Consider the following 21,101-nt stretch of genomic DNA (forward strand, 5'->3'; position numbering starts at 1 on the left):
TGTGTGTGTATGTGTGTGTATGTGTGTGTGTGTTATATGAATGAGTAATCAAGAATTGTCTTCACAATGGGCTCCTCTGGCGTAGAAGTGCCTAGCATAGTGTGGGAGTAATCAGCACTATGCCCCCAGCCTGTATAAGAAAGCTTTCTGAACAAGCCAAAGAGCGAGCCAATAAACCGGCATTCCTCAATGGCTCCTGCCCTGACTGCTCAGTGATGGACTCTTCCCTGGAAGTAAACACTGAAAGGAAACCTTTCCTCTCCACGCTTCTCTTGGTCAGAGTGTTTTATTCTATCAACGATCGAAATCTAAAACTCAGTCTTTCTTACCTTTATTCTGCCCAACTCAAACTGGAAAACATTGGGACTTGTAGCTTGCGCGAAAACGGCAGGAAATAGCTTTGTGCTTGGCTCCACCTTAAATGACAAGTGAGAGTGTCACTGTTAGCAAAGAGAGAAGATGAGGAAAAAAGCATTTCCTCTATGACAACCAAGAGGTAACAGAGGAGACTTGAAACTGTCCCTTTCAACTGTCCCTGGCGAATATCCTGTCAATAACCCCTGGGCTCATAACAACTTCACAGGGAAATACTGTTAACCCTGAAAGGTTTACAGTTCTGCAGATATGCAACAGAGAATTGCACATGTCGTAAGCTCATTTCTCTTTTCCGTCCCTCTTAATTTCTGAGTTTTTCACCATAGAAAACATTTCCCTTTAGCAGGAGCAAAGGCCTAAAGCCATCTGTGACTGCATACCTGATAGTAAGTGCTTAGCTCCTTGCCATTGGCTATGAATGTGAGCAGCCCACTGGCAGCATCCACCACACAGCCAATCTCCAACCCGTTGCTGTTGTTTCGTCCTTGCCCGGGGCTCATGCTCTCTCCTGCACACACCATATAGCAGTTGCTGCGTTTGATGCTGAATTAAAGAGAAAGAACGATCCACATTTGTACCCTTGTATGGACACAGCTAGGACAGAAAGCGAGTGTATCTTGCAAACTAAGCCTAATTTATGCTGTGCAAGCAACAAGCTCATGCTGTAATGGGAGAGATGCAAAATGGGGCCGAGTCTGTGATTCTGAGCAGTACTTCATTGACTGCAGGGGACAGTCTGCATCAGGTCTGTCGAGTGTCTGAATTTTACACCTAATGGAGACAGGCCAATGAGCTTGGCACCAAATAAGAACTGATCTGTACTTCCTCTGCAAAACAAAGCAAAAAAATCTCAAACCAAACTGGACCCTTTTTTGCTGAGGTTCAAAAAAGTTAACGATAGAATAATCATCCAAATTTGAATTTCTCACCCCACACACTTGTTCTGAGACTTGGGAGGAAATTCATTCTAAAGACTATCAAAATCAAATTCTGTATGAGCTACTACTGCAGTCATACATCTGACTGAAATGATATGACGCCTTCATGGACACTTTCTGATGCTGCCACAAAGAACAGTTAAGTAGATGATGCTGACGGCAAACTCCAGCTGACTCTACCTTCACCAGAGCCTTCACTGGAAAGCTCTATTCCATTCTCTGTGTTTGCACTACAGCCAACACATCACATGACTAGCAAGGAAAGACCAGAGGCAGGCAGGAGGGGGAGGGGGCAAAAACAAAAAGGCTGGAATAGAGTCCTTTTCGGATTGTCCAAATGCAGGTTGCATTTCTTAGTGCTAGGCACCCTGTCCTCAGTGATTCTCCCTCATCCTCTGTTTCTAGCTCTAATAACCTGTAATCACAGCGTTCTATACAAATGGGGTTTTCCTTATGTCATTGCCATCTTTGAAAATTAAACACATGCCATTTGGGGTCCCATGCTGATATCAAATACTCTTTAAGGCTTTTGCAAAAGCCCTCATCTGTCTGCGGTGGTGACAAGGGAGGGACAGCGCATTTCCCAGGTCACCAAAGAAGGATGGCTCAGCTGAAGAGGAAAAGCAACACTATGGAAGCCTCTCTCTGAGACCTGTCACGGCAGATCAGAGAGGACCGCATGGGCGCACAGGGCAGAAGCGAATGGGAGGATCTTCTCTTGTCTTATTCTGCAAGGAAGATGGCCTTCTTCACTTTTTGGAAGGTTTGGTTTGAGTTCGGCGTTTTACAAATGAGAAAGGATGGCACAGCAAGTGTAACTGACTTACCCAAGGCCACACAGCGAGTCAAGGGCAAAGCTGAGGAAAGAACCCACTGTTCCTCAGTCGGAGGTCAAAGGTGCGCTCCTGGCCTCACCCTAAGCTCCAGCCCGATCTGCCTTTGAACTCTCCTCCCCACTGCACAGTCAGGCCCCAGGGTTCATCAGAGCACAGGCGCTCCACCTCGACTCACCCACTTCTCCTCCGTAGTACAAAGGCCATGTACTGGCAACCTACGTCCTTAGTTGTACCAGCTGGAGAACATATGATCTTACCCCAAAGGAGGCTGTATTCTTATTATAGGGCTTTATTTTTGCTCTTAATATATTTAGATTCCTTGCTGGTTTGTATGGATAAGAAAAGAGGTCATTGACATCAATGGCTTAATTACAGCATCCTAAAAATGAAAATATTCTGACCACAAAATTGAAGACACAGGAGTACCTAGACCTAGTGATGCTTTCTTTTTCAGAACCTCACTCTGCGTAGTATTCCGTAAGAACCAACCTCTCATGCACTTTTCCTTTTTCATCTCCGAGGGTGACCGTCACTGTGCGCACTCTGTCCAAATCAAAGCCGGTGTCGTACTGGTGGAAGTCAGATGTAATCCAGCCCACCCAGACATTAGCTGGTTCTTGTCCAGGAAAGATCCTCACCGAGTAATAGTACTGTGGAGACAGAGGAACCAAGAGTGGGCAGGGTGAAGCAAGACAAAACAAAGTGTGCGTGGCATCTGAGCCTCTGCATTCTCTAAGAGTATACTTCTTTATTTAAAGTGGCTTGGCTGCATGAGAATGGTATAGGCAAAGGGGGTTAGTATTCAAAGGGGATTAAGATTAAGTGGTCATGAGCATTTTCTGCTCTTCCAGAGGACCAAGAACCCATATTGGATGGCTTACAGCTGTCTATCACTGCAACTTCAAGTGATTTAATGCCCTCTTCTGACATTCATAGACAACCCCCTACACACAGCATTCTCTGTCTCTGTCTCTCTCACACACACACACTCACTCACACACAAATAAGATATTAAGATTATCTATAACAATAATGGCATACTTGTACATTCCTAGGTATGTGTATGCACATTTATATGGGAACACATATGTACATGTATGTAGATTATAAATAGAAAAATAGATATAGATAAATAGATATGATAGATAGATAGATAGATAGATAGATAGATAGAGAAAAATAGAGATAGATAGATGATAGAGATAGATGTAAATTTTCAATTTTTCAAATGTCTGCAAGCACGTTAGAGTTTCACCTCCGTTGCAGGCCTCTTTGCCTATGTGCAGTTTCTCCTTTGTCTCATATGTAACACTTCAAAGTTACTGGTTTGGCTCTAATACATGAATATCACACTCAAACATAGAAGCACTCGGGGACTAGAAAGACAGTTCAGTAGTTTAGAGTATTGGCTGCTTTTGTAGAGGACTTAGGTTCAGTTCATAGCACTCTCATGGGAGATTACAACTGCCTAAAATTCAGTTCCAAGGGATTGAATGCCCTTTTCTGGTGTGTATCCCCTATTTTTGCATACATATCATGCACACATATACATACAAGCAAATATTTATACACATAAAATAAAAACAAATAATTTTTAAACACAGAAGTACTCTATAACAGACACAACTAAATTTTTCCAACGTGCCATTCTAGATACATGCTTCTGAAAAATTTAAATGGCAGAGAACAAAAGTTGAACCCCTTATAAAGCACAATAAATGACCTGCTCTCAGTCAGCTTGTTAAGATGAACTAAACTATATGGACTTTGAAAAGTTCAGTGGAATTGTTAAATTTCAACAGGAAACAGCACATCAAAGTCTTAGTTACAGTAATTGTCCATAAAGGACAATTACTTAAAATAGCTCTCTTTCTTAACAGATATCACAATTCAAAGTTTTGCTTCAAAATATGCATCATTAAAATATGCCTAAAGTAAAATACTAAATATAATACTAAAATGATACTTATTTTTGAAATGCTATTCAGCTGAGTATATAGCAAATGGCTATAATGCCTTACTACAGAGGCTGGGGGAGAAGGGTCGTTAGTTCAAGGTCAGTCAGTTTGGACTACATAGTGAGATGGTGTCTCACCAAACAAAACACGGACTTGGGGAAGTTGGTGGAGTGTTTGCCCATCTCTCAGGAAACCCTGCATTCCGTCCCTAGCACCATCTAACCTGACTGTGATGGCATATGCCTATAATCCTAGCACCTAGGAAGTGGAGGCAGGAGGATCACGAATTCAGTCATCTTCAGCTACAAAGCGAGTTCAAAGCCAGCTTGGGCTACATGAGACCCTGCCTACCAAAAAGAAAAGCAGAAAGACCACTGCCCATAACAATATATCAATGTATAGTATTTGAGGTGGGAAGTGCACGAAGTGCTCGAGACACATACTGTGGACGTCTGCATCAGGTACTCGTAGTCATCCCGGTCATCGGCAAGGACATCTTCAGTGAGTCTTGCAGAGTGGCTTGTGCTGTAATCTGGCTTGGTCCTTCTAAGTAAGAATCTGCAACATGTGAGAGGAGCAATCAGTGACATGATCTACCCATTTCATGTAAGACACCATTAGCCAAACAGTCTTCAACAGAACAGCTTTGTTCCTGGAGGACACCTGACTACTGGGAGATGTCTCTGGTTGTTACAAGATGGAGAAGGAAGCACTCTGACATCTAGCAGGTATATGTTGAGGGGACTCACTCAACACCATTTAATTCCTAGGATGGCCCCCTCTGACAAAAGATTGCGTGACCAGAGTAGCAAAAATACTGCACTTGAGAAAGATGATCAATGCAGGAAGGAATGCTATAGTAAGTTCCTGTCTGGCCATGGAAGATAATACTTAGAGTGAACACTCTTTAAGTCTCAACCAAGAAGATAAACATAAATAACTCTGAACAGACGGCGTTTGAGCTCACAAGTTAGAAAAACACAAATTGTGTTATGTTCCTCTGTACAATCTTTTGTGAATGAATGAATGAATGAATGAAGAAGATTAAAAAACTTTGTTGTCTACTACAGCGTGGGCCATGTGATAGCCATGTAACTTAAAAGCATACTGTAGTTGAGCATTCACCGGTGTGGTTCATACCTGAAATGACCAGCACATGAAAGGCTAAAACAGGCATGAGTTCCAGACCAGCCTGGCATACAGAGTTTTAAGATTCTATTGAGAGGGCTTAATAGGGAAACTGTTTTCCACACAAGTATGAGGACCTGAGTTGGGTCATCAGCATCCATTTAAACAGCCAGGTACAGAAGTATCTGCCTATAATCATAAAACTGGAGAGCCAGAGACAGGGAGATTCCTGGAGCTCACTGGACAGCAAGTCTAGCAGAATTGGTAAGCTCCAGGTTCCCTGAGGGACCTTGCATCCAAAAATAATGCAGAGTGAGAAGAGTAATAACCAGGTAACCAACTTTAGCCAAAACAAACATATACACACAAGTATACGCACACACAAACACACGCACACAAACAAGTGCACACACACTCACACACAAACACAAAAATGCACACACACTGTACTGGCTATTTTTGTGTCAACTTGACACAGCTGGAGTTAAAGGAGCTTCAGTTGAGGAAATGCCTCCATGAGATCCAACTGTAAGGCATTTTCTCAATTAGTGATCAAGGGGGAAAGGCCCCTTGTGGGTGGGACCATCTCTGGGCTGGTAGTCTTGGGTTCTATAAGAGAGTAGGCTGAGCAAGCCAGGGGAGGCAAGCCAGTAAAGAACATCCCTCCATGGCCTCTGTATCAGCTCCTGCTCCCTGACCTGTCTGAGTTCCAGTCCTGACTTCCTTTGGTGATGAACAGCAGCATGGAAGTGTAAGCCAAATAAACCCTTTCCTCCCCAACTTGCTTCTTGGTCATGATGTTTGTGCAGGAATAGAAACCCTGACTAAGACACACACCTTCTCTCTTTTAAATGTAAGTGTATCTCCCTCAAGTGTACACATACACACACATACACACACACACACACACACAGAACCCCAGTCCAGACAAGCCATCACACTATATCTCTGCTAATCACCTTTGCTTTAGTCGTGAGGGCTTTTCCTGAGCATAATCTTTGTGGTTATTGAACTCTGGCTTGGGGGTCTCTTTGTCCTTGTCGATGCGGTCAGGCACAAGATGACCATGAGCTGTCTTCATCAGAACCTCAAAGTCAGAGTCCACATCAAAGTCCTCCAAATCATTCTTGGGCCCGTAGAAGCCGGCACCAGGCAGCCCTCCCGCCACCGACTTTGAGAAGACCTCGGCACATTCAATGGGCATACTCAGGCGGTAAAACATGATGTCAGTGTTGCTGTTCTGAGAACCAAAGGACTTCTGAGTGACCTTCAGACATGGAGAACTGTCTATGGTGCCATCTATTCTGGTCACCTAACAGAGGAAGAAGCCAGTTAGTTTTGACTGTCAACTTGACACAACGTGGAATCACCTAGGAAAAGCAATTATCTAGACTCTATTGGACTGAGGGTATGTCTGTGAGTGATGTTTGCTGCATCAATTGAGGTGGGAAGACCTGCCCACTGTGAGTGGCGCTATTCCTTAGACTAGGAATCTTGGCTTATCTAAGGGTAGAGAAAGTGAAGTAAGCAGACACATGCATGCAATCACTGCCTTTTCTTCCTAACTATGGATGTGATGAAGCCAACTTCCTCAAGGTTCCACTGCTGGAACTTTCCTTCTGTGATGAACGGAAAGCTAGGCTCTGAAACCTAGAGCTGTGAGCTAAAATAAACCCTTCCTTCCCTAAGTTGTTTTGTAATTTTATCATGGCAACAAGAAACAGAACTAAGAAACGATAGTTCCCATTCTAATCAGCATTGTCCATCTCCTGGCCTTAACAATAACCAATGCATTTCCTGTAGACAGACACTGAAGATGATCCATGCTAAGCAGATGTAGGAGATTACAAAGCTAGAGCACCATGCTATGGCTACCCAGTCAGACTTATCTACCCACAGGTTCCATGTCTGTGATTTACCTGAACACCTATGCAAAATATTCGAGGAAATATTTGTGCTGAATTTGGCCACTTTCTTGTCCTTATCAATATAATACAAGTATTTATTTAGCATTTACATTACATTGTATAAGTGATTTAGAGACATCTGGCATTGCATAGGATGATTTGTGTAGATTCTGTGGGAATATTTTCATTTGTGTGAGGGACTTAGGCATCTACAGATGGTAGTATCCAAGTGAAACATACAACCAATTCCCTGTAGCTACCTAAGGATAACTATAATGATCAAGTACTGCCCTAAGTCTAAAGACAGACTGAACCGTTCATGTCACAGCTGTACACATTCAGATCTATCCCAACACTGTCTTTGCATATAACCCAGCTGCTGGATAAAGTGCCTGAGGAGTAGTTAATCCTTTGCTTAGAGCCCATTACTATGGAACACATACCAGTTAGCATTTCACAACGTAAAAATTGCTATTTACATAGACGGTCTCATTCATAAGATAACGTCCTTCTGGTTTTGAGAAAAGGCTTGATTATGAAAGGAAAGGCAAACCTCAATGTGTTCATGGTTTGATGGGACCTGGAGGAACTGAGGAAGCCGCTTGCTCAGCCACATGGTGATGTCCCTATTTGTATTAACAGCAAATGGCTCATAGCCTTCTTGTAAGCCACAGATGGTAAAATATTTCAAAGTACTGACGTCCTTTCCAAAGTTCATCCTGCCTACTTGTGCCACCCCGAGGCTACACACAGGGATGAATCCTGGAACAGAAACAGAAAACCAGATCTTCAGTAGTGAAAGTGGGATTCTCTTAGCACAGCATAACGAGCGGATTGCTTCATGAGTCCTGGTTTTGAGAAAACCATCAACCTAGAAAGCACACAGAGTGTAATGAAGAAACACCAAAATTATGACAGTAGAGGTTGTGACATTGTAATTTGCTATCCTCAGACCTTGTGAAAGTCCATTCCTCCACTTGATCTATAAAACTACACTTGGTCCCCCAGGAATCTTGGATTGTCCATTCTTACAAGGACCCCTCCTGTCCACTACCTCCACAATCATCAGGAATATATCTCTCTTTCACAAACGAAAGGAAGGACCAAGGACCAAGGACCAAGGACCAAAGGCAATGTGGTTCCCTTTGCTTTGTTCTTCAGCTAGTCAAAGGGCCCGATATGTCAAAACACCAAACACGGTCAATGCTATTAGATTCTTCATATGTATTCTCAAGGAGAAAATGGCTGGAAAGAAACATTTAAAAGTTTTCTAGGGCTGGAGAGATGGCCTAGAGCCTAGATACACTGCTCTTATAGAGGACCTGGGTATCATTCTTAGCACCCTCAGGGAAGATAACAAACATGGGTAATTCCAGTTTCAGAGGATGCAGCACCTGAATCTGGACTCCCTGAGCACCAGGTACATCTTGTAGATCCACGTACATGCAGACAAAACACCTATTCACATAAAATGAAAATAAACAAAACTTTTAAACTGTTCATAGCTCCTCTCATCTTTGAAGAGATATTTTTCTTCCTCCCGGAATGAGTTAAGACTAGGCAGGAGGAAATGTATATGTGTGTGTCTATGTGAGAGAACATGCATATATATATATATATATATATATATATATATATATATATGAGTGTATATTACATATTATATATCACCATATATGCACATATACAGATATAATATGCCCAAGTTATATGAACACATATATACATATATATATATATATATATATATATATATATATCACTAAAGCATATAGACAATGGGACAAAAACTAATAAAATACTCGATCAGCTAATCTAGCAAAAGGCAGATTTAGTTGATCTTCCCATTATTAGACAAGAGACAAAATTGTCATAATTCTGCTAATTCCTTGAGATCTTTGGAATCAACTGTGGAGGTTGTTACATAGTATAATTAATTTTTTGGCAACAGATGTGGGCTGTCACTTTCCCAGAGGAAAGTACCCTTTCCACTCTCCATTTTCACCATTCAGCTTCTCATTCATGTTCATATAATGGTTACATAATGGGTAGTCAGCCACATGAGCAAAGTCCATGAGGATGCAGAGAACAGCTTAGAGGGTCTGAGTAGATCCCACATGAAAATGGTGTTCAGTTACGATTCACACTTCCTTTCTTGTACTGGCAGTTTCAAATTAGACAATGCTTCCATATCAAAAGACAATAAAAGCCACATCCGTGATTCCCCATATTAGATAACCCATTCCTCATGCCAGAAGACAGAAAAAGTCATGTCAGTAATTCCCCTGGTGCTAGAGAGATGATTCAGTGGCTAAGAGCAGGAACTGCTCTACCAGAGGACCTGAATTCAGTTCATAGCAGTCACGTGGGGCTGCTCACAACTGACTATATCTCAAGCTCCAGGGACCCAACTCCCTCTTCTTGCCTCTGGAAACACTAGCACACTGTTGGCTTATGCACACAGATATCAACAAACATATAAAGAGAATATAACACAATAGTTTAAAGTAATAACATCCAATGTTTTTCTTCCAGTTTGTTTCCATCAGTATGAATGCAAAGGGATGGCTGTGCAGTGGTGCTACCACCAAGGATGGGGGATGGACATATCCAACTGAGCACCAAGAAGGGTTAATGACCAGCTTGCGATTAAGTTTGACTCAGCTGCAGCTGGGCCTGACAGCCCATGCTCCAGCAGTCAGGAAAGTCACCGTAAATAAGGGTCCCCGGAAAGTCAAAGGGATGGATGGGATAAATAGAATGGATAGGAGACACTTGAAAGTCATTTGTGCTGATTAGAAAGTGTAACCCACTAGCTGACACCGCTGAAGAGACAATAAGATAGAGTCATCTCCTTGGACAAGGAACATCTGTTTATTTTTGATCACAGTGTTTACGGCAGCATTACCAGCTTAGGAGATACTAGAGACTTGCAAATACCTCCATGGTAGACCTATGGGTGTTAATTGTGCTTCTCTGATGACTTTTGTTGTACATGTAAAGTCGTTTTGTTTAAAAGATTAAGATAACTAGTAATACATACAAAGAGTTATATATTGAACAAGAAACTAAATCTCTATTCATAACTACATTGCTTTAATAATATATATGCTCTTGGATGGAATAAACATTTGATTTTGAACATTTATTCTTCAAAGAATCATCTGTACATAGGAAAATAGTCACATGCAAGTATTTCATAAAACACGAACTCTGCTTGGATAAGCTTCAGAGTAGAAAGACTCTGAGCGCTTTTGCATCTCCCTTTTCTTGTGTCCTTCAACAAATTTCTCCCAATAAATATGCACTCTCTATGGAGACAAGGGATAGTTCTCACCACTTCACTTCACTTAATAAAAGAGTGCCTGATAACATCCTTTCCAGAGGGAATGTGTTGAAGTACTACAGAGACACTTGCTTGTATGCCACATTCTTTAAGCCTAACCCTCAGTGCTGGGTCCAGTAAAGAGACCCTGCACCAGAAACCCTGCTTATCCCCCTGAGCAGTTGTGAGACTTATGTGGACCATCCTCCTCATAGTAATTGAGAAACCTCCAACCGCATGTGTCCTTATTTGACAAGTATCAACTGCCATGTGCGAAAAACTAAGAATAACACAGAGATACGAGCTCCAAGCTGCTCACCATCTACCAAGGGGCCAGAAGATAAGGGAAAAGGTTAAGCAAATCCTGTGCTATTTTTCCAAGACTGTGGTATTTGGAGCAGAGGGAGGATAGAAAGGGAGGATTCAGTAACTGTTGCAGAACAGTTCGTGTCTAAGAGCAGGGCATTCGGACAATAGTCCTGTGGAGGGTTTGACAAGAGACACTCAGGAGACTTGGACCTAAGTCCTCATTCCATTCCACCCTTAGTTCTACTACTGAACCCTCTGCATACTGCGTACATTCCCTGAGATTCAATCCCTTTTTCTTTAACACATACATGATAGAAATTTTTTCAATAGTTAAAGATTTATTGAAAATAACTTGGAAATAAAAGACATTGAAGAGCAAGATGAGCCAGATCCAATGTCTACCCATCTCAATGATCTTCTCCACATTAGGAACAGTTCTGTTGAAGCTGAGAAGCTTCAGACTGGATCTCACACTTTCACTATTAATATACTTTATGTTTTATCAACCACAAAAGGATGAAAAGTCCTTGACAGGGTTAAACCTAGAGAAATACTTAACTTTAATTATCTTTAATGACTCAGGTGTCCATTATCTACATTCTGTCCTTCTTCCTCACTAAGAGTTTCCTCTTCCTGTTCTTTCTACACATTCTGCTATACTTACACATATGTTATAGGCCAGGATCTGCAACTGAGGGTAAAAATGTAGTTGTTTCCTTTCTGGAAAAAAAAATCATATTTCTTTTGCACTGAGTAGCATTCCATTTTGAACATGTACTAGGTTTTCGTAATCCATCTGTCGATGGACAGCTAGGTTGGTTCCCTCTCTTTGCTATAGTGAACAGCGCAACAATAAACATGGATTATGGTTCTAAAGTAAAATATGTCTACAGCTTTTCATAGAAGTACACTGGACTCAATTATAGATAGAAAAGTAAGTAGAAATCAATTTACCTATAGGAAAAGAATGATTATCTTTGGTATATACACAAGATGAAATGTGGGCAGCCATTAAAATTCATCTTATTAGTCAATAAAGGAATAGTTGGGAAGTAGGAAAATGGTTCAGTTCAGTATAGCAACTGCTTCCCAGGCATAAGGACCTGAATTTAAATGATGTCCACCTACATAAGAAAGCCAGGTGTGGTTGTACATGTCTGTTAAGCCAAGCTCTGGAGGTCAAGGAGAAGAGAGATGCGAGAGCTAACTAGCCAGCCAATTACAGAAGTCAGTGAGTTCTGGGTTCAGTGAAAACCATATGGCTGAGAGCAACAGTGAAAGATAGCCAATGTCTTTCTTTGGCTTCCAGATATACATGAACATACACACACACACACACACACACACACACACACACATATATATATATATATATACAGAGACACTATAGACACAAATCAAACAAAACAGGAAAGAACAATAAGACTAATACAGCAGTGTCAAAAATTGAATCCTTTTAGGGGAAGAGTGAACAAGAGTGATTATACCATTTCTTAAAGAGTTTCAGAGTTAGCATCTCTCAAGGAGTTGGTAAGATAATTAAATTCCATTTGAAATGTTTATGCCTTTGAATAGCATTTATAATAAGCTGAAAAGAGATTTATTTTTATAACATCTTTTCAATTCTTTATGAAGGAGATAAATATACTAAACATCAAATTTCTCTTGTCTTTCATATAATTTTATAAAAATATTTTTAATATTATGTATATTCTTATATAAATTTATGTGCATCACATGTGTCCAAGTGTCCACTGAGAGCAGAAGAGGATATCAGATCCCTGAGAACTGGAGACACAGGTGGTAGTCAGTTTCCTAATGTGCATGGTGGGAACTGAACTCGGGTCTTCCTTGAGGGCAGTAAGTACTCTTAATTGGCGAGCCAAATCTCTAGTCCATTTTAATTTAATTTTAATCATATCAATTATAGAAAGCAACAAGTGAGTCATTTTCATGGAATTCATATTAATAAATGGAATATATATATAAATACATTTTAATGTAAAAGTTCCATAGACAGAAGGCACATAACTGAACATAGCTATAATGTAGTAGAATAAAACTTTATTTATAAAAGCAGATGGTAGACAGGGACTTGGTCCAAAACCCTCAGTTTACTGCTCCTTGCTTCTGGTTACTTTCTTACTTCAAACACTACTGAATTTGTCCCAGCAAATATTTAGTCAACACCCAGGGTATGTTCTTGATCTACACACTGGGGCTATAGATGTGAACAAATTCAAAAGAGCCTTTAACTGAAGGCCCTTATCAATGAACACACATACATAAAATATAAAATAAGTAAACAAGAAAGTAGCCATGGGGTACAAGCTTGGGAGCTCACTCAGTCTAAGGGTGCTAACTGCACCCACAGGAGGAATTTAGTTCAAATCCCCTGCATACACATAGGAAGTAGGCCTGACCACACGCATCCACTGATAACTCCACAACTGCAGGAAGAGACAAAGACAAGAGGCTTGCTGACTGCCAGGTAGCTCCCAGCTCAGTGAGAAACACTGTCTCAAGGGAATAATATCCCAACACAATGAAGCAGATCTCCACCAAGCTTTGTACATACCCAACAACTGTAAAACACTAGTCCCACCTCCCTGCCCTCCACATTTGTGATCTTCTAGCTAGTTACCTTAAGTGACATTCTACCACTAGCAGCCCCGTGATATGTTACTAAAGAAAGTTTTTCTGGCATCGGGTCTTAGCATAATTAATGCAAATGAGTTCAGCTGATTATACCAGTCTGAGACATGCCCACCCTGTTTGTAAGTCTGTGGGCACAGTTTATTCATCTTATGGGGAAGTTGCCTCCTGTGGTATAGAACAGATGGCTTTGATGAGATTCTGCTTTCTCTGGTGTGAGCCTCTGGTCCCAAAGCAGAGGTTGTGTGCTGAGCATACCAGCACAGCTCAGAAGCTAGCAGCTTCTGGGATTTGAGAGAAAGCACAGCCATGAAAGCAGAGCTGGGGCTACAACCGAAGAAGCTACATCAGATCGTGAGCATCTCCTAAGGACCCTTCCTGAAATATAGACAGGAAGCCACATAGAGCCGCAACAATACGGGACAAATTTTATTTCTTATAAATTTGAATCTGGGAAGCCAGAAGAAGAGGAAAGCTAATGCTACCTTTTGGCTGATGGTGTGACTGCCTCCCTGTTATGTTACTTAAGATTAATTCCATTTTTTTTCTTGTGAGATAACAACCAATGCATTACATTATTTTCTGGGACCTGACAATTAAGAGGATGTCACATAATTTGTGTGCTAATTAGAACTGATACTGCAATAGGTTTCACTCTGGCACTTGTTTTTGTCTTTCCTCCTTTTTCACGCTCCCTCCTCCCCCACCCCATGTCCTTCCAGCCCCATTGCTCCCTTTCCTGTGCCTTGTGTGTTCTATGACCCTCAAGACCTCCTTTCTCCCCTCTCATGGTTCCTTTTCTAGTTTCAAGACGTATATATAACTAGACCCATGTTCATGCATATGCACATATAGAAATATTAAAAACCCAAAAATGAAAAAGAACTTATTTGTCTTTCTGAGTCGGGGTAGATTTTCAGTTCTATCCTCTTTTTTTTTTCAGAATCCTTTTTTTTTTCTCACATCTGTATCTAATCCCATTGTGTGTATATACCATATTTCCACTCTCCATCCATCAGCTGATGGACATCTAGGCTGATTCCATTTCCTGGTTATTGTGAACAGAGCAGCAGCAGAGAACATGCATGAGCAAGCATCGCTGTGGTAAGACAAAGGATTCTCTGAGAATATCCCGAAAGTGATATAGTCGGCTCATGGGCTAGTTCTGGGGTGTTTGTTTGTTTGTTTGTTTGTTTTTAATTTAGTGTTTTGCAAAACCTCTACCCTGATGTCTTTATGGTAGAATTTACCCACAGAATAGAATTTAAAAGTATCAACCTCTCTGGCAAACAGCAATCTACAAGAAAATGAGACCTGGCTTTAGTCATCTTTGTCACTCCAGATTCTGACAGAGGGACTTCCTGAGCCATGTCAGATTCTCCCTCCTTTCTTATAAAGTTAGTAGATAAGAAAATGCTCTAATCCACTGATGGACCAGGAATGTTCTGAATGAGGGGTTAATGTTGTGGGACACCATTGTAGTGGCCACCATTCATTCTGCTGTACACACAGATACCCCCACCTCATCAAAACTCTACGTAAGTAGGGTAGGTGTCATTTCTGCTGCAATAATCTCAAGGGTGTTTGATCAGATCAGCCACATGTCACCATAGTGCCCAGACATTTACAGAGGCAACTTATATGCCCACTCACCCTAAAAGTACTATTGGGCCTGACCATGCATTGTCTGCAAACCCAAATGACAGAACACCATGGCTCTTACCATCACCAACATCAAAGTCCTTGAATGCCAGCTCAGAGCCCGAATCATCCAGCAGGATCTCGCCGTTCAGAGTGAACATCATGGTGTGTTCATTCATATCAACCATGCAGCCCACGACATCACCAGCTTGCCATGAGCGCCCGTAGTGTTCATTGCCCTGGTGCCACCGCTGAGCCTGTGAGAGGTGAAAGAGTCCCTTTTTACAGAGTCAGACAGACCAGCAGCAGTAGGATAATCTCAGTTGGAACTACCAGTCTAGTGCCAGGCTGGTGATAAAGGGATGTCAGGGGAGTCTAAATCCCTACTGTGTACACAGGGGAGGGACTGTGAATAAACCAGATGCTATTTCATCCATTTGAAAGTTGATCTAACTGTATGTACTATAGCTATGGGCTGTTCTTCTTTTCTCCTGCATGTATAGTTAAGAGCTGAGAATCAAGCTGGGTGCCAACCACTAGAAAGAAAGAAAGAAAGAAAGAAAGAAAGAAAGAAAGAAAGAAAGAAAGAAAGAAAGAAAGAGAGAGAGAGAGAGAGAGAGAGACAGAGGGGGAAGAAGGGGGAGAGGAGAGGAGGGGAGAGGAAAGGAGGGGAGAGGAGAGGAGGAAGGAAGAAAGGAAGAAAGGAAGAAAAATCCCTTCTCATGTGTGCCTCTCTCAAAATGAAATCCCCCTTCTTGATGTTACTTAAACAAAATGAAATTCTGGAAACTTCTCAGTTCCTTTCTAAAATCAGCAAATCTTCAAATCACACCTAAAAATACTCCGAAGGTATCTGTGAAAATGAACAAGCCCCAAACCAAACATGGATACCAGCCCACTTAAAAACACACTTAGATACAACGTTTCAAATGTGAGTTTGTGTTACTCATTTAAAGGTAAAAAATTACTCATATGAGTTACTTTGTCACATGAATCCTTTGAATTAATTTGGAAGTGCCACCTTCATTGTGATTGTACATAATGTGCTACTGCCTTTGTGTAAAATACTGATAATTGTCTCAGTATAACATATTGCTTTTAAATTTTTTAAACTAATAATGCATCAAAGGCATTACAACTCAGAATCCCCCCCCCCACCTCTGTTGTCTCCTTACCCTACTTGTGTCCCCAGAGTTGAACCATCTTTCCTTATCTGTAGTCTCTGGGTGAAGTGGGAATGTCACTTCCATTTCTGAAGGTTATTTCTTGCTCTGGTTCACTATGTCTGGTCACCAGCAAGAGTGAAACCAAAGCCCAGTCCCTTTGTTTGTTTGTTTGTTTGTTTGATTAGATATGGTCTCTCTACACAAAGCCCAGGTTGGACCTGAGCTTGTGATCCTCCTGCCTCATCTTCCCCCCTCAATGCTGGGATTAACGTATGCACCACAGCACTGGCTTCTTTACCATTTCTGATAGACAAGGAAGACCTCATTCTTTGACAACCTTTTGGTAAATTTCACTGGTCCTGTAGGGCAATAAAGAATCCTGAGATGACTAAAGAGACATGTCCAAGGTCTGCTGTGAGACCAGAAAGGGTTTTGGCATCTGCACATACAAGCAGGGATAGGCCAGGACTCAGCAAGCTACTCACCTTAAAGCCATCAAAAGCAAAGGCACGGTCATCAGAACCCAGTTCTAGATCCGGTTGGCAGCCTGGCCTGCTCCAGCCCACCCGCATGTCTCCAGCAGTGACAGCCTCAAATTCAAAGTACCAGCGCCCAGCCTTCACCGCATAGGTCTTCTCTGCCCTGAAGATTCGGAACCTCTCCCCAGTACCACTGCACACCTCGGCTCTCGAGGCTGTGGGTTCGAGAGACTGGAGATCATTGGGTGGGAAGTTAAGAGAAAAAGCAGGGCTTGACCTAACTCAGTCGTAAAACCCACTGGAAGGCTGACTACCCCACTCCACACCTCCTGCTTCATCATCTACCTTCTGGTTTGTCAGATAGAGCTATGAGTACAGTAGAAAGCCAGATTGGACTTCCTGGGAAAAGTGGGGAAGAGCTCGGTGACTGACCACACAGGTCAGTCCTCCTGCTACCACTTTCAGAATGAAACTAACTACCTTTCAGAGAAAGAAAGCCATCCAGTCCTGGATGGTTTAGAAATGGAAGACTACCAGACCACATGAATTTGAAGTCTTAGGTGAGAAAAAAAATACATTGTTCTAAAAAAAAAAAAAAAAAAAGCATATAACCCCTGCCTTGTGCACCTCCTGTTGGCACCACACTAGTCAAACAGTGAATCACTAGAAATGAAGGTTCCCCAATCTCCTCCCAGGAGATGAAAAAGTTCCGGGGCAGTCAGAGAAAGAACTTCTGTCTGGGAACAAGATTTACAACTTCTCCTGGTATCCCTTTGGAGGGACTGGCCTGTGAAGATGCTGGGGGCTGGGGGTGGGGAAGAACCTTCCTGTGGCTGCCTCATTATGCAAGTCACTTGCCTTCTATTGAAATTCAGATACTGAAGATGGTTGAGATCTATTTGTCTCTCCTCTCAGTGTGGTCACATTCAATCAGTCTCTCTCTTCTGCTTTTCACCATTAATTTGGTTTGTTTCATTGGCTTATGAAGGACAGGTGCTAAAGGATCTTGTTGGGGCACAGGCTGTGAACCTTACACTTCAAAAAAGTAGACATCTATGAGGCATGGTTTTGCCAGCTGCAGATAGTTTCTGCGATTGTGTGACATTTGGAATTCTGAGAACTTTTCAGAGAGTATAGAAATGCTAAGGCTCTTGGGGGTAGTTATTTTTATTGGTAGTTTAGGGAAGTTGACTGTGTTTTGTTAACAGTTATAGTCAAAGAAGAAACAAAAGGCAAGAAATTAGATTCGGGGATTTTCCTAATGACTTTCTCCACTCTACCCTTGCTTCTCTCCTATCTGGTGTTAGGAGGGGAAACTGGGGTAGGGGAGGGAGAAAGAAGAACACAAAGTAGCAAAGGTCTGCCACAACACACTGGAACCATCAAGCAGGCATTTGAGGGAGATGAATTTTTATTCCCCAGTTAACCAGTTTGAAGATCTTCCTGCAAATGTCTAAGGGGCTCAAAATTCACTCTCTGTATTTCTCTGATTTAAGGTTAATAGCTGTGGTTTAAACAAACAACCATTTGGCATTCTGCTTCTTGATTTAAAAACAAACAAACAAACTTCAGATAAAATGAAAATCTGGATCAACTGGAATTAAAGAAAACAAGCAATCTAAACTGTATTTGGTGTGTGTTGGAGCCTGCAACACATGAGCTCAAGCGCCTGCTGAGCTCCCTTGAGAAACAGATTCCCCCCAGCTTCAAGCACCAAGGAAGGCCAAAGAGTCACATCCCTATCAAAGACACAGAACTCCTTTCCAAGTAGAAAAGCCCACATTGTGCTTGATTCATAGACACTTAGTATGCAGCTCTAACTTGTGTGAGTGTGACAAATGATGTTTATATTCAAATAATAAATAGAATACTTGACATTAAAAATAATGAACCTTTTAGCAGGTACCTTTCTCCTGGACATAATCAAGGCTATTGCGACTCAAATCAAGAAAGTTGGGCAATAGATCTGATCAGAGGCTGTGTTCCCTGGACCCACAGAGCAGGAGAGAGTGGGTAGCTGGTGACTGATGGGCAAGATTGAGGGTAAAGTCTTGGGTTATGTTCTAAAGTCCAATTTTCTCACCAGACCACAGGCTTAGAGGCCACCAACCACTAGAGGGCAGTGAGACCTAACTATGTTTGAAAATGACAAATTACACCCAGCAGCAAGGAAGGCACCATTGCTCTCTAAAAGTTTTATACATTATCTAGAATGTGCCAGGTGTATTTATATCATGCTTTAAAAATAACTGGTACCAAACCAGCCGCCCTTTCAACTTCCAGGCATTACATTTAGTAGAGTGATTCAGATCTCGATAAAAATCTTGTAATGAATAAGAACACATTCCACTTCAGATGTTTTAATACATCATTGAGAACAATACTCCTAACTCAAATACTGATGCATGTTTCATTTGGAATATGTGAGCCTTCTCCTGAAAAGTGGGGAATAAATCAAGAGCTATAACCAATTGCACAAAGTTAGGCTTGATTTTTGCAACCTTTTCTTCGTTTAACTTAATCAAATGTAAGCCACAGCAGAAGAGTAAGTTACAAACAAATGTTTCTTTAAAAAAAATTATTGATTGTTAACGTGGGGGTAACGTGCGCCATGGTGCGCATATGGAAGTCAGAAGGCAGCTCTGGGAAGTCTAATTCTCACCTATATTAACAGGGCTTCCAGAGACTGAACTCTGGTCTTCAGGCTTTCCGAAGCAGGTGTTTTACCCAGAAGCTGCCTTTCTGGCCACAAATTGATGCTTTTAATCGAATCTAAGCAATCACTAGACTGATGTGGTGTTTCACCATAAAATCTTTCACACCTTTTAATCTCTACTTTAGAAAAAATCACAGCCTTTTCCCAAAGGCTTCCCAAGTAGTCCCTCCCCCTCCCAGCATCCTCCCCCACCAATCTGTCCTCCTCTCTCTGTTGCCATAGTTACATTTCTACAGTAAACTGGGATGGCATAGCAAGCTCCTGCAGGACAACTTCTGGGGCTGGTACCCTCTGCTCAAATATCTCCACAAATCTTAGCTAGGGTTTCAATATATTCCAACTTTTGCCTTATCTTCCCTTCATGAGTGACTGCTGTCTCCTGACCTGTGCCCTACATTTGGCCCAAGGACAGAACCATATGCCTTTCTGTGTGCAATTATGCCATACACACTCTCTGGATGAAAATGTCTCACTGTGCTCAATAACTGCTGATATTTTAATTGGTTCAGATTCTAACTCAGAAAACAATGTCTGCCATAAACGATACCTCACATGGGTGAGTTAATCCTTTGTACCTACATTTTGTAATGTGCTGTGTGTAATCTACTATGAGGGAGACATATTATTAGGTTCAAGGATGTAGCCATACATGAGGAACATAATCGAACCTCCTATTGCAACAGAACACAAACTTTGCCTCATTGATCACCGCTTATGTGACTTCAGAAAGGCAGTAAGTGGTCAACTGTTTCTCTGTGTGTTTGTATGTATTCACGTGTAGATATGTACATGGTGGGGGATTCAAGAATGTGCTCACGCATGTAGAGCTCAGATGTCCCTGTCGGGTGTCTCCTTTTATAATATAATATTTCTCTGACCCAGGATGTCACAGTGAACCTGAAGCTCTCTGGCTGTTAGACTAGCTGACCAGCAAGCTTCTGGGATGGACCTGTCTCCAACTCTAGGCACTGTGGTTAGAGAACCAGCCCTCAGTTCTTGCCTATTTTGTGTGGGCTCTTGGGGTCATTGTTAGCTTACAGAGGATCCCATTGGAATCCAGCAATGGCTTAGCTTATCACCTGCCGCCTGACCAGTGCATCAGTGTGGGCTGCTTATAAAAGGACTGTCTGGCCACTCCAGCTCTCTCTGTTTCTGTGTGTTCTTGGTCTCTCCACATTTCTGTCCTCTGTGCCCCATCCTCTTCTCTGCCCTCAGGGCTCCATTCCCATTGGTCTACCTATCTCCATGTCTACGTGTCTGCCTCTACCCATTCTCCACGTCCTCACTCATCTCTATTCCCCCAAATAAACCCCCTTATTCCAGATCTGTTGCATGGTGTAATTTCTCAGGGGCACACCTTAGCACGGGCCTCACTGCATTATATTTCATAACAGTCACACTCAGTTTATCACAATTGTGTGGCAAATACAACACTGACTGAGCAATCTTTCTCCTAGCTTTCAACCAACTGCTAATGGCTCAATCACTAAATTCTTGTAAGACAACTCATCTCTCCTCTTTTCAGTTCCATATAGGAATATATGAATTTGCAAGACATACACACAACGGAGATCACAGAAGAACCTGTGGCAGTCTGTTCTCTCCTTCTACCATTTCCCCCATGTAGGACCCAGGTACTGCGCTCAAGTCGAGCATATCTCAGTGGTC

The 21,101-nt window shown here is 41.9% G+C and overlaps 1 protein-coding gene across 11 annotated transcripts in view; it reads right to left on the reverse strand.

The window, feature by feature from the left end:
- The window catches only part of Ryr2 (ryanodine receptor 2), a 562,694-nt gene that overhangs the window by 191,137 nt on the left and 350,456 nt on the right, over nucleotides 1-21,101 (reverse strand). For all 11 annotated transcript variants that reach the window (XM_029468301.1, XM_029468299.1, XM_029468302.1 and 8 more), the window contains exons 28-35: nucleotides 16,724-16,932; nucleotides 15,155-15,329; nucleotides 7,696-7,904; nucleotides 6,195-6,547; nucleotides 4,551-4,665; nucleotides 2,639-2,799; nucleotides 756-918; nucleotides 330-416 (exon numbers count right to left, since the gene is read on the reverse strand). In XM_029468301.1, the coding sequence (XP_029324161.1) occupies nucleotides 330-416; nucleotides 756-918; nucleotides 2,639-2,799; nucleotides 4,551-4,665; nucleotides 6,195-6,547; nucleotides 7,696-7,904; nucleotides 15,155-15,329; nucleotides 16,724-16,932 (1,472 nt within the window). The remainder of the gene's footprint in view (nucleotides 1-329; nucleotides 417-755; nucleotides 919-2,638; nucleotides 2,800-4,550; nucleotides 4,666-6,194; nucleotides 6,548-7,695; nucleotides 7,905-15,154; nucleotides 15,330-16,723; nucleotides 16,933-21,101) is intronic.

This window comes from Mus caroli, chromosome 13, assembly GCF_900094665.2.
Source record: "Mus caroli chromosome 13, CAROLI_EIJ_v1.1, whole genome shotgun sequence".
NCBI lineage: Eukaryota > Metazoa > Chordata > Mammalia > Rodentia > Muridae > Mus > Mus caroli.